Source organism: Pelecanus crispus, chromosome 9 (genome assembly GCF_030463565.1).
Source record: "Pelecanus crispus isolate bPelCri1 chromosome 9, bPelCri1.pri, whole genome shotgun sequence".
Classification (NCBI taxonomy): domain Eukaryota; kingdom Metazoa; phylum Chordata; class Aves; order Pelecaniformes; family Pelecanidae; genus Pelecanus; species Pelecanus crispus.
This window is the reverse complement of record NC_134651.1, coordinates 19,927,934-19,940,792: the sequence shown is the minus strand read 5'-3', so window position 1 is coordinate 19,940,792 and position 12,859 is coordinate 19,927,934. Positions and strand designations below refer to the sequence as shown.

Below are 12,859 nucleotides of genomic sequence, written 5' to 3'. Positions count from 1 at the left end.
TTCTGCCACTAAACCAGGCTGCAGGGGCGCCCGCTCCGGATGCTCCTGCCCCTAAACCAGGCTGCAGGGGCGCCCGCTCCGGATGCTCCTGCCACTAAACCAGGCTGCAGGGGCGCCCGCTCCGGATGCTTCTGCCACTAAACCAGGCTGCAGGGGCGCCCGCTCCGGATGCTTCTGCCACTAAACCAGGCTGCAGCCGCTCAAGCCGAAACGCGCAAGGGCCCTAACCCGGCCCGGGTGCCGCCGGCCGCCAGCCCGCCCCGCCGAGCCACGCTCTGCCAGCTGGCGAGCCCCCGCGGGGGGAAATCGCACGGAGCGGCCCAGCCGCCGCCCCTCGCCGCCACCCCGGCGCTCTCCCCTCACAGCGGGGCCCGGGGCCGCTCAGCTCCCTCAGCGCAGCCGCGGCTCCCCCCCGCCCCGCCCCCGGCTCACCTTCCCCGGCGGGCGCCCGGCTCCTACATCTCCTCCCGCTTCTGGAAGCTGATGCTGGCGTACGCGCTTAGGTCGTCGCTGGAGTGGCCGCTCCCGCGGGGCTGGCCCGGGGGCTTCGGCGGCGGCGGCTGCTTCCCCCCCGGCAGCGCGGCGCCCTCGGCGGCGGGGCGCAGGTGGTGGTGGCGGCGGTGGCTGAAGTCCTTCACCAAGTCCAGGTCGATGTAGTTGAGCCCGTTCTCCAGGGCGGGCGCGGCCCCCGGCTCCCGGCGGGCGGCGGGGGCGCCGGCCGCCTCCCCCGCGGCGGGCCGCAGCCAGACGTTCTCGAAGGAGGCCGAGCTGTGCCGCTTCACCTCCTCGCCGGCCGCCGCGCCGCCGCAGGGGAAGGGCGCCCCGAGCCCCCCGCCGCCGCCGCCCGCCGCTCCGCGGGAAGCGCTCGGCGTGGACGAGAAGGTCTCGGAGCTGTGCCGCCGCCGGCCGCCCTGCGGGTCGGCGCGGATCACCTTGGCGCTCTGGTTGCGGCCGGGGCTGAGGCTGACGCGGGTGAAGGCGCTGCCGGCGCCGGGGCCCCCGAGCAGGGAGGAGGAGCGCGGCGGCGCCGCCGACAGCTCGGCCGCCGGCCGCGGCAGCTCCGGGGAAGCCGCCGCCGTCGCCGCTGGCGGCGGGGGCTTCTCGGCGGCGGAGCGGCCCGCCCGCACGTCGGCGTAGCTGAGCAGGAGGGCGGGCGAGCAGGGGGAAGGGCTGTCGGCGCAGCCCGAGCAGGAGCCCCCGGCGGCGGCGGCGCCCGCCAGCTGCATCGTCACGTAGTCCCGGGCGCCGGGGGCCGCGCCTCGGCCGGGCCGGGCCGCGGGGGCCGCCCGCGCGGCGGCGAAGCCGGCGGGGCCGGGGGCCCGCGGCGGCCCCAGCTCCATGTTCATGTACTCCTCGGCGCCCTCGTTGCCCGGCGGCTGGGGCGGCGGCAAGCCCAGCCCCAGGGCGGCCGCGGGGAAGGCCGGCTTCTCGCCGGCGATGAACTCGATGTTGACGTACTCGCCGGGGCTCTTGGGCTCCGGGGGCAGCAGGAGCGGGGGCTGCTCCCGGGCCCGCGGCAGGGTGCTGGCCTTGGGGCCGCCCAGCGACAGCCGCGTGGGTCGCGCCAGGCGGCCCTTGGTCTGCACGGCCGTGTCCACCTTGCGCGGGGGCTGCGCTTGCGGCGGGGGGCCGCCCTCGGTGCCGCCGCCGCCGCCGCCCAGGCTGTCGCTGCTGGTGGAGGAGGAGGAGTCCTCGGCGGCGTAGAGGAGGCGGCCGGAGCCGAGAGCGATGCGGGGCTGGGGGCTGCCCTCCTCGGCCGCCACCGCCGGCCCGCCGCCGCCCCGCCGGTGCACGTGCTTGAAGGAGCGCGGCAGCGAGAAGTAGGAGTAGATGGGCTTGTGGTGGGCGGCGGCCGCCTCCTCGACGCCCGCCTGCCCCGCGCCCCCGAAGTAGCAGTCGGGCGGCGTGCTGGTGGTGGAGCCGCTGGCCGGGGACATGTTGATGTAGTCGCTGCCGCCGCAGGGGAGCTTCCCTTCGTTGCTCTCCACCGAGAGTTTCGGGTGGTGGCCGGCACCGTTCGTCCAGATCTTGCCGTAGCCCGCAGAGCCGCCGTCGGGGGAGTAGCTGCCGCTGGGGGACATCATCATGTAGCCGTTGGAGTCCACCGTGGCCGGAGGGTGTCGGCCCCCCCTGCCAGGGTTGATGATCTGCTGCGGGGCCGACACACTCTTAGGACTCATGGGCATGTAGTCACCGCCCTTGGGGGCCCCCCCGCCGCTGGGCACAGGGGCTACGCCGGGCGACATGGGCATGTAGCCGTCATCCGTGTGCGGGGCGGAGTTGGTCCGATGATGGCCGCTGTCCAGGTGGTGCATCTCCAGACACTCCTCCGGGTAGGAGTGAGTGGGCACAAAGGCCGAGTGCCGGTAGGAGGGCAGCCGGCCGCCGCCACAGGGGTAAGAAGGCAGCATCTCCGTGTACTCCTCAATGGAGGCCACGGAAGACTGCGAGGGCGTCTTCTGGTGGGAGATGGTTGGCGAAGTGCCTGCAGAGTGAGTCCGCTTCCTGAATGCCTTCTCCAGGTCGGCAGCCTCCTCGCTACCACCTCGAGGACAGCACGGCGTACTAGGGTAGCGGGGCTGCTGCTGCGGGTGGCAGGTGCGCGGGATGAAGTGGCCGTTGGGGGCTGCCAGGCTGCAGCAAGAGGAGGTGGCCTTCCCCCCCATGCAGATGTAGTTGAGCTCTTCGTCGCCCCGAGCTGGCGGGGTGTGTCCCAATGAATCCGGGGTGACGCTGCGAAAAGAGCTGCGGAAGTCACACGGGCTGGAACCATACTCATCAGAAGAAATAAATCCGCCATCGCTAGGGGAGCCGGAAACCGAAGCACTAGACCTCCGTGGAAACAGGCAGTCGGAGGTGGAGCCGTGGCCGCTAGTGCTGCTGGACGACAGGCTGACTGGACTGGTGGCTGAAGGAGAGCAGCGCGAGGAAGGCATTGGGATGGACCGGCTGTGGTTGAGCGGAGGATGGAGCCTGGAGTTGCCACGGTGTCTGTGCGAATGGGTCCGGTTGGCACTGGGACTAACTGGGCTACCGTCCACAGAGGCGGGCCTCGACATCGTGCCTTCCCCGTCACTCGACGCTCGAACCCGGAAAGAGCTGGGTTTGCCACCCGTACCTCCACCACCGCCACCCGCAGGAGAGGTGGCTGTGACGCTTTCAGTCCTGGACCGGCGACTGAGCCCCACCTGGCTGGGCGGAGGGTTGTTGACGTGGTGCCTGCTGCGAAGGGGCACAGAGATGGGGTTGGAACAGTTTGAGGAGGACTGGCTCTTGCTGCGGGGCCGGAATTCCTCACTCATGGCTCGCATGGCCTCCAGGATGGTTTCGTGCATGTTCTGCGCCACCACCGAGTCATCCACCTGCATCCAGAACTCACCGGGCCCAGTGACAGCCGAGCGTCCCACCTCAATGAAGAAGAAGTTCTCAGAGTGACCACAGCGGCGGATATTGAGCAGCTGCAGCACCACAGCAGCCGCATCTGAATTCAGCTTCACAAAGCTGATGGTCTTGTTAGTCAGGCACAGGCGGTAGATGCCAATCAGGTTCTTTGTCTGGCCTAGGCCCTTAGGCTTCAGAATTACTTGCCAAACTTCCTTAAAAGCCGGGCCAGGGGCTACCTCACCATAGCTGTCCTCACCTGCTTCCCCCAGTCCCGCGTTGCTGCCTCCAAAGGTGACATCGCTGTGGTGGTGGTGGTGATGGTGATGGAGGTGGTGGTGGCCCTTGGCCCTGTTGTGCAACTGCAGCAGCGCTTGGTACCAGCTCTCCTGTTCAGGCTCGCTGTCGGCTGCAATGGCAAAGTGCTCGTCCTTGGTGTAGAGGGCCACCAGGTGCTTGTTCTTGGAGTCAGCCCGTTTGTTGATGTTGAAGCAGCTTTCTAGTGGGATGGAGCGCTTGGGGGCCCCTGACTTGTGTCTCCATTTCTTCTCATTCTCGTAATACTCCAGCCGGGCGGGTCCAGACTCGCTGGCTGCCCTCAGCACGAAAAAGCGTTTATGCATGCTCTTGGGTTTGCGCAAGTAACCCACCTTTCTGACATCTGAGAAGAAGCCCTCGTTGTTATCTGTGGGGCTAGCCATGATGAGAGGCGGTGGAGCTGTTACCGCAGCTAGCAGTCCGCAAGACCCCAAAACAGGCAAGCCAGCTGGCAAAGGCAACCACCTAAAATAAAATTCATGCAACGACAATTAAAAAAAAAAAAAAAACAAAACCAAAAAAGAAGCAAAATAGCTCAGGATCCTCTTTTGAGAGCGGGACGGGGGAGGGACAGAAGCAGGGTGAGAGCAGCTGTTCAGTGGCAGAGGCAGCTTCCAGCACCAAATCAGAGTTTGCGTTGCTGTTTATGCCCAAATCGCCCTTAGATGGGTAAGCGCGTCCTTAAAAAGTCCAGTCCCGATCAGTCCAGACGAAAGTCTCGTCCCAAGAGCAGCCGCCGGGAAAGAGAAACGCATCTTCCCTCGCAGGGGTCGGGCTCCGCCGGGGCCGGGAGCGGGGCGGGGGTCCCCTTCCTCCGCTCCCCGCACCCCTTCCCCGTCTCAAGTTTGCCTCCGCGAGTAGCGATTTCTGTTGCAGATTAAATATCCTCCGGGGGGCGGAGACTGTTTTGCAAAGTCCGGGCTTTGCACCCAAAAATACACGCTGCTCTCCCCCCCTCTCCCCCCTCCCCCGAAAAAAGAGAAAACCCCCAAAAAGCCGCCCACAACGCAACCCCCCCCTTCCCCAAATATCAGCGCCGAGGTTGCTGCTGCTGCTTCTCCCGCTCGTGGGTGCGGAGGAGGCTGGCGACCCCATTCAGTCCCATCTCGTTAGGCGGAGAAAGTGCCATTTCCACACGCGGCGCAGCCCGGCAGCGGCGGGAGGGGAGGCAGCCCGAGTGCCGACGGAACATCCTCTCTTCCTCCTCCTCTTCATTCCAGTCGGCAGCGCCTCAGCGGCCGGCGGCGCGGCCCCCTCCCGTGCCCCGGGCCGGCGGGGGAGCGGGCACCGCCGCCGCGGCTCCCTCTCCGCCGGCTTCTTCGCGGAGTTTCCCGGCGCCCCGCACCAAAACAGGCGGCGGGGGCCGCGCTCGCCAGTCCAGCCCCCTCCGCCCGCCGCCGCCGCCGCCGCGGCTCAGGCTCACTCCAAGGAGAACAACACGTGACGGCGCCAGTGCGTGGACCATCCCCGGAGCCGCCGCCGCCAGGCTCCCGGCCAGCCCAGCGCCGCGGCCCCGCGGCCCGCCCCGGCGCTCCCCGCCCTCCCTCCCTGCCCTCATTCAGCGCGGCCGCGGGGGCCGCCACCGCCGGGCCCGGCCCCGCGCCGCACCGCCCGCCGGGGGCCGCGCCCCCATTGGTGCCGCCGCCTGTCCGTCACGGCGGCGGCGGGGGGCGGCGCGTAGTAAGGAGGCGTAGACGCCATTCAGCGGCGTGTTATTTATAACCGCCGCCGGCGGCCTCTGCAGTGTGGCGGCCGTAGCCGCGGCGGGCCCGGCGGGGCGGGGAGGGCAGCGGAGCCGCCTCCCTCCCCCCTCCCCGCAGCCCTTGCCGCCGGCCCGCACGGCGAGGCAGGCCCGAGCGCTCCGCCGTGACGGGGGTGGGGGGCCGCGGCAGCAGGCCGCCCGCCCTCCCTCCCTCCCTCCCCGCCCGGCCGGGGCCCGTTCCGCACCTCGGCAGCCGCTTCCGGCTAATACGTGGCCCGAAGCGGCGCGGCCGCGGCGCGGTCGCTCCCCGAGGAAAGCGCCGGCGAGGAGCGGGAGGTTTGGCGCGGCCTCCGTGGCGTGCGGCAGGGTGGCCGAGGAGAGATCCCCGGAGGAGGCTTTCCCGGGTAGTGTCAAGCAGTTAACTGTACTTCCCCGAATCGTTACATGCTAAATTAAACTGGGATGTTCAGCGGCGTCTGCCGTTCGCAGGGCTGAAACGTACCGTACGCGCAACTTGTGCCGCTTCAGTAGGAAACAAGTGTTGCAAGCCAAGCCGAGAAAATAAATTGCTCAATGCCGCCATCTCCAGGATAGTTCAAAATGGTCCCAGTTCATCTGCTACATTCAGGAGAGAGGACCTGCTTGGAGGGTTTAGCGGGTAGATGTGGCACTTGGGGACATGGTTCAGTCCAGTCTACCCTTGACTGGCTTAGAGTGGACTTGGTAGTGTAGGTTAATGGTTGGACTGGATGATCTTAAAGGTCTTTTCCAACCTAAACGATTCTATGATTCTATGATCTTCTGGGGTTGGGGTTGGCGGGGGGCGTTGTAGGGTTTTTTTTGGGTGGGTTGGTTGGCTTTGCCCTGGCGCCGTTTCTCCTGACAGGGGACCCCGGGTATCCCGTGCAGCGCGGCAGATCTCTCACCCGCCCTTTGCTGGCACTGCCCTGCCGCGGCAGGCTGGAGTGAAAGTGCCATAGCAATGCTCGTACCTACTTTTAAGGTTGAAATGCAACAAAAAAAGTGATACTTTTGTTTGGATTTATGTGGGTCCACACATGGAAGAAATAAGTTAGAGGCTTTTCTAATGCATCTGCATTACAAAGTCTGTTGTCAGGGAGATCACGGTTGTACCATTATTTGAGATGAGAACTTAGCTGGTCAAAAGGTGATAAATTCCCCTGAAACAGTTGCAGAAAACCACGGAAAACCCGGAGAGGACAACAGGCAGCACTGCAAGCCACCCTCTCGTGTTATCCTATAGATAACACCATAAAACACAGCATTGTTTAAACGTATTTACCAAACACAGGATGACAATTTGTAATGTAGGAGCAGAGTCTAGCTGGTAAGACACGAGGAATGAGAAGGAAAGATAATCATAATCCACACTATAACAACCACCTATATCATCACCTCATTCGTTCCTCCACTTCATACTGTAGTTCGTCATGACAAAACCAAATCCATTATACATACCTTGAGATAAAGCTTACTACAAACCAAACATATTTCGATCTTCAACAAGTAGAATGGCAGGAAATTGCTCCCCCAGCCCATGCCATGGAGCTGTGGGACAGAACTGCAGCCTCAAGGCATATTACGATCAGCTATGGTGGCTGCCAGTAATGACAAGGTATGTTTTGTGGGCAGAGGGCACCATCACCATACACACATGTTGCTTGCTCTGTACACGTGAAAAAGGCAGCGGGTACTGTGGCAAGAGGAGAGCTCCTAAACCTCCTCTCCCTGTCCCTCCACAACCATAGGAATGCATGTTTGTGCACAGAATATATGTAGCACTGGTTTTTTTTTTAATTAAACATTTTGCTTATAGTAGGTAAGGTTATTACTATTAAACAATAACTTGTATTTGCTCTGCCCCATTTTTTCCCTTGGCAAGTGATACACTGATATGCACATGTAAGTGAAATGATTTCTTGATGGAGGATAATAACCACCTGATTTGCATTGTCTTGCACAAGGGAACACGGATTTGAGGGTAAAAGCAGGAGATAGTCCTAGAACCATAGAATATCTCGAGTTGGAAGAGACTCATAAGGATCATCGAGTCCTACTCCGTGCTCCTCACAGGACTACCTAAAATTAAACTATATGACTAAGAGCATTGTCCAGATGCTCCCCTGGGGAGCCTGTTCCAGTGACCAACCACCCTCTCAGTGAAAAAACTTTTCCTAATGTCCAGTCTGAGCTTACCTTGATGCAGCTTCATTCCATTCATAACATGTCCTGTCCACAGTATGTGGGCAGATGGTGTATTTAAATGTGCTCGATTCACCTTGGGAACATTCTCTTCAATAATAATTGATTTTGCAGATACAATGAAATTTGGTTGTTCTTATCTGGTTTCCAAGGGGATTCAGTACATGTCCCAGAAGTGTTTTCAAACTTTATATACAGATTTGTGTCCTTCGTCCAGCAGAAGTAATAGGCAATAACTAACACTTCCAGCATATTTTGAAAACTATTTTTTTAGAGATAGTTTGCATCATACCAGACCACACCTTGGAATTGTTTTCTTGCTCTTTGAGTTCCAAAGCTCAGAAGTACTGCACTTCTCTGTAAGGTACATAAGCGTGCACACCAGCACACCAAAGAGAAAAACGTACCTTTGCTTTTTCTATTTAAATACTCCCCCTGCTTTGACAGTGAGCTATTGAGAATTCAGGCTGTGCAATGAATTGCAAAGGGGTTCACATACTAGAATATCCTGGCAGAAACCAAGACATTTCATTACTTGTATAAATACCCATGCTATCCCACTACATCACTGTATACAAGAAATTCAGCTTCAATGAACAAAATGGAGGTTGCTATTTTCATATCCGTGTCCAAACCCTAAATTCCATACAACCAAGTTTCTGCAATACCCTTCACCCCCATGTTCAGATCGCACACCTCAGAATATATTGGAACCAACCATTCTTTGGAGACAATATTTGATGTAGAGAAGAGAGTGTAATAGAACAGATAAGGATCAAAGTTCCCATTTTTTATCTGCCTTAGTAAGTGGTTGAAGATGAATTTAGCATAGCGTAATCCCACGAGGCATAAAGTGTTTGAAACAATTAGTTTCTATTGTGTCACTACTGAACCTGGCACAGCAGATAGGTAAGGGCCATGAGATAATCAAAACTTGTGTTTTGGTAACGCTGCATTGGTGGAACAGCATCTCAGGAAGGCCACTGTGAGCATCCAAAAGTAATTGAAGATGTAGTGCTGCTCTAAATTACAATGAAGACTAGTTTCTCTTGAAGCCACCTTTACCTGTTCACATACAGACTCTTAGCTAGCTGTAAAAAAAAGGGTTTGGGTAAATTTTATTTCTACCTCCTTGTGGGTTTGGTGGTTTGGTTTTTTTTTTTTTTTACATATGAATGAAAAATGGAGTGAAAGTAGGAGTTAAGACTAAACATGCACCCTTAATGCAGTAAGAAAAAACCCCCACTTTTCATTTATCTTTTCAGGTGACTGTCATAGGCTGTTGGTCTTTTTCCCTCTGCTGTCACCTGCTTTTATTGCCCTTTTTTCCAACCTTTCTCTCCTCTGACACATCTCAATGCACTTTGTTCACTTTTCTATGTACCTGACTGTTCTGTTAAAAGGTTGTTAGTCTTACTATTTTCTTCCAGACTTTTAGGGTCCACTGAAAGTCTCACTGACAAGGATAAAAACTGAAAGAAACTTTCCCCAAAGGTGAAGTTACATCACCATAAGCCTGTAGGAAAAGCAGCATAACTCTTGTTCATGTGGTTCATCAATTCACCTTCCGGACCCAACTGACCGACAAGTTGCTTACTCTAATGTCCAATCCCAGCTGCTCCTAAAACACTTGATCTCATCTTCCACATCCAACTTTTCAGTTAAAACAGTTGTAAAAAAACTCTAGTTGTGGACAGAATCTCATGAAAAAACAACAGGTCAGGAAATCAAAACTTTCTGAACATTATTTTCTTCCATCTCCTTCCAAGATTGAATCCAGGGAGCAGGAAGAGCTGGAAGAATGAGCTGCTCTGCAAGGGAAGGGGAGCTGGGTGCCAAGGGGCAGTGACCTCCCCAACTGCAGCCCACTCCTATTGCACTCAGACAAGGTGAGCAGGGCAAGCTGGTGACAGAAACCAGAATCACAGAGTAGATGAGGTTGGGAGGGACCTCTGGAGATTGTCTAGTCCACTCCCTTACCCCTATTTTAAGCAGGGTAAAGCACAGCAAGTTGCTTGGGTCCTTGTCCAGCTGGGCTTTTAATGTCTCCACAAGTGGAGATCCCACAGCCTCTCCAGGCAACCTGCTCCAGTGTTTGACCACCCTCACAGCAAGAAAGATTTTTCTTACATTTGAACAGAATTCCCTGGATTTCAGTTTGTGCCCATTGCCTTTTGTCCTGACACTGAGCACCATGGAGAAGAGTCCGGCTCTCTGTCCCTCCCATCACATCGACACAGTTATGTTCTGGCTTTTGTTCCAAGGTTGATTTGATTGCATATTTTATTTGTTTAAGCTCATTTGTGGTATTTACTTTTCTACATTCAACAGTAAGGATGAAACTTGCGTAACCCCTCCTTCAAAAATAGAGTGGTTGACTCTAAACTAGTTAAATCATTACTTAAGTAAACAAGGTGTTTAATTTCTCTATGAAAGGAATGGTAGGAATATCATGATTACAGTGGAAATGCAAAACAACAGAACTTACATCCCCAACTTCTACTGTCCTCTCTTTGAGGCAAATCAAGAACACATACGGAATGACTAATTAGAATCTTCAAATGTATTATGTTACGAACAGTAAGCGTATCTGATTGTTAGCAGCTGTATTCCACTGTATCACAGAAAACTAGAGAACTAGAAAAGTCTAAGTCATCGTTTCCATACCTCACTTATTAGGATTGTTTCTATAGTGTGTTCTCCAGTTCATGTATAAAAAACAGTTTTATTCATATCAGCATTTAGACAGAGCACATATATTAATTACATGAAATATTTAAGTTTTGTTCTAGTGATCAATTAACAAGCTTTCCTCTTAAAAAACACACTATTAATTCATACAGCTCATTTTTTTTTGTATTTTTCTAGCTCCCTATGTACCTTCTTATGTCTCTGTTTAAAGAAGACAGAAAACATAAAACATCATTGCTATGCTTTCCACTGGGGAATGTGGATATCCCACTGAAGTATCACCAAACTAACAGGAAGATAAGCAATACTTTTGGATAATTCCCAGACTACACTGATTAGCCTTTAGCTCTGCATCTATTATCTTTAGATTCCCATCTTGTAATACGTTCAGAAAAGGTTTTGATGCTTCACAGACTTTTTTTTTTTTTGGCTTTAATTCTGTCTCCTTCGCCACAGACAAAATTGCCTGGACCATGAATTTCAAAAGGGAAGTTACAGAAACTTTTATCCAATTTATAATAATTTTTGTCTGTGCATGGCTTAAAGCAATGGTCTCAAGCAGTTTCTGACTGAGGAAAGGAGTTTCATAAGTCCATGGGGGTTTGTTTTGGTTTTTACTACTGTGGCAAAGTCCACAGAGGTATGAAAATCAAAGCCAAATAGAAGGTTTTGTCTACGGTTACTTGGTAATAGCAGCAAGTCTTGATCTTGCTCAGAGTCAGCTTTATTTAATCTTTTAGGTGTCACAGTGTTTAACCACGGATGATAGATAAAGCAGAAGGTAATGTGCGTGTTATTGTGCACAGTGGTATGTAGCAATTACAGAAGAAAAGGAGAAAAGGTGTTGATCCCTACAGGATCCCATGGGTGAGAGCCTTCTGAGGCAAGAATCAGCTACCTGTCTGCTCGCTCTGCTGGAGAGGAGCGAATGGAGCCGGGCTTTGCTGACCCATCTGCTCCTACTCCATGCCACTGAGGTGGGTTCACTGTACTTTGGGGTCCACTGTGTCAGAAGCTGCATGGAAAGTGTGCAGCATGAAGTCAGAGATCCTTCCTTTGGCCATAAGGAAGCTGCCTGTGACCGTCTCTCTTTGCTGCTAGTCCTTGCGCTGCAGTCTGGTCTCAGGGCTGATTACTTCCAAGCAGGATGTGCTGCTGGTGTTTGATCATGACTGATTTCTCAGTAGTGTTAATCAGGAATGGGGGACAGAAAATGGGATAGCAGAGCAAAAGAGTAAGCAATGGGTTCTAGAGAAAAAGGAGTATTACTGTGTTTTTCAAAGAGTTTAGCAGTTGAGCTTATCTAAAGACCCAACTTATGTCCAGTGATAGTGGACAAAATTTCCTGATTTTTATCGTCCTGGGAAGGCACGGACTCATTTCACAGGCTCCAGCTGTGATTCAGGGTTCCTTGAGCTTTCACCTGTGTGAAAGGATCAAGCTTAATCATGGCCTGCTGATCACAAATGGAACATACTTTCTTGGTCTCTGCTCTTTCAAAGAATTACTAAACGTTCAAACAGTTGCAGAAAAGCCTCATGACACTATGTGATGCTGCACAATAAAATGGTAAGCGTAAACGCAAGCAGGAAAAAGCAATTTGACTTTACACATTCAGTGACAGGGTCTGAGTTAAGCTCAGAAGAAGCTCTTGGAATTGTAAGAGGTAGGTCTATGAAAATATCAGCTCGATACTCTTATGCAGTCAAAAAGCAAATAGAACATTAGGAATTATCACATAAAGGAGAGAAAACAAAATAGAGAACAACTTTTTTAGTTGCATAATACACTGTGCACCTTGTCCTGGCCTACTGTGGAAAAATTCTACTTTCTGGTCTTGAAAACAATATCAAAGAATTGGAAAAAGATGAGTAGATGATCAAAGAGAGCTCAAACTGAACTAGCAGACTAAGATATTTCAGGCTGGAAAAAGAATGCCTGAGAAACGATGTGATAGATATCCAGAAATATCATTACTGGCATGGAGAAGGTGAAAAAGGATTGATTGTTCCAATACAAAAGGTAAAGGACGTGGACTAAAACTAGAAGGTTCAAAGCAAATACAAAGTTACTTCTTCAGATAATGTCAATGAACCTGTGAAATCATTGCCACAGGACACTGTGACTTGAAAAATCAGTGGACAAATACTTGGGGAAAGACTGTCCATGCAATACGAAGACACCACAGCCAGCTCCGGAACCGCATGAGGTACAGATCTGCAGACACTGGGAGTGTGTTCTGGGTAAGTGCCACTATTTATGGGTCTTACTCTTATACGTGCCTCTGTCATCGAATAGCAGCCTAGATGGACCTTGGTATGATGCAGCACACACATGCTTATGCTTTTAAGATTAATTTCACTTGATCCTGTAAGAGTTCTTTGATAACTCTTCATACTTCCCATGTTTGAATCCATAGCCCAGGCTGTGCACAGCCTCCTATAGTATGACAAAGTTCTGTAAGAACTACTGTTATTTGTGAGCCATTATTTGACTTGAAATTTGCATTAACAAAACTGTACCGTCAATTGAAGGGGACTGCAG

At 54.1% G+C, this 12,859-nt stretch overlaps 1 protein-coding gene across 1 annotated transcript; it reads right to left on the bottom strand.

Moving 5' to 3' along the window:
* Positions 1-455: 455 nt before the first annotated feature.
* On the bottom strand, positions 456-4,115 carry IRS1 (insulin receptor substrate 1). The gene has a single exon (XM_009490907.2). The coding sequence runs from the start codon at positions 4,080-4,082 to the stop codon at positions 456-458; it is 3,627 nt and encodes a 1,208-aa protein (XP_009489182.2). The 5' UTR covers positions 4,083-4,115.
* Between the last annotated feature and the right edge of the window lie 8,744 nt (positions 4,116-12,859).

Bases quoted from the DNA above. Each gene is read 5' to 3' on its own strand.
- IRS1 (XM_009490907.2), bottom strand. From the start codon at position 4,082: ATGGCTAGCCCCACAGATAACAACGAGGGCTTCTTCTCAGATGTCAGA.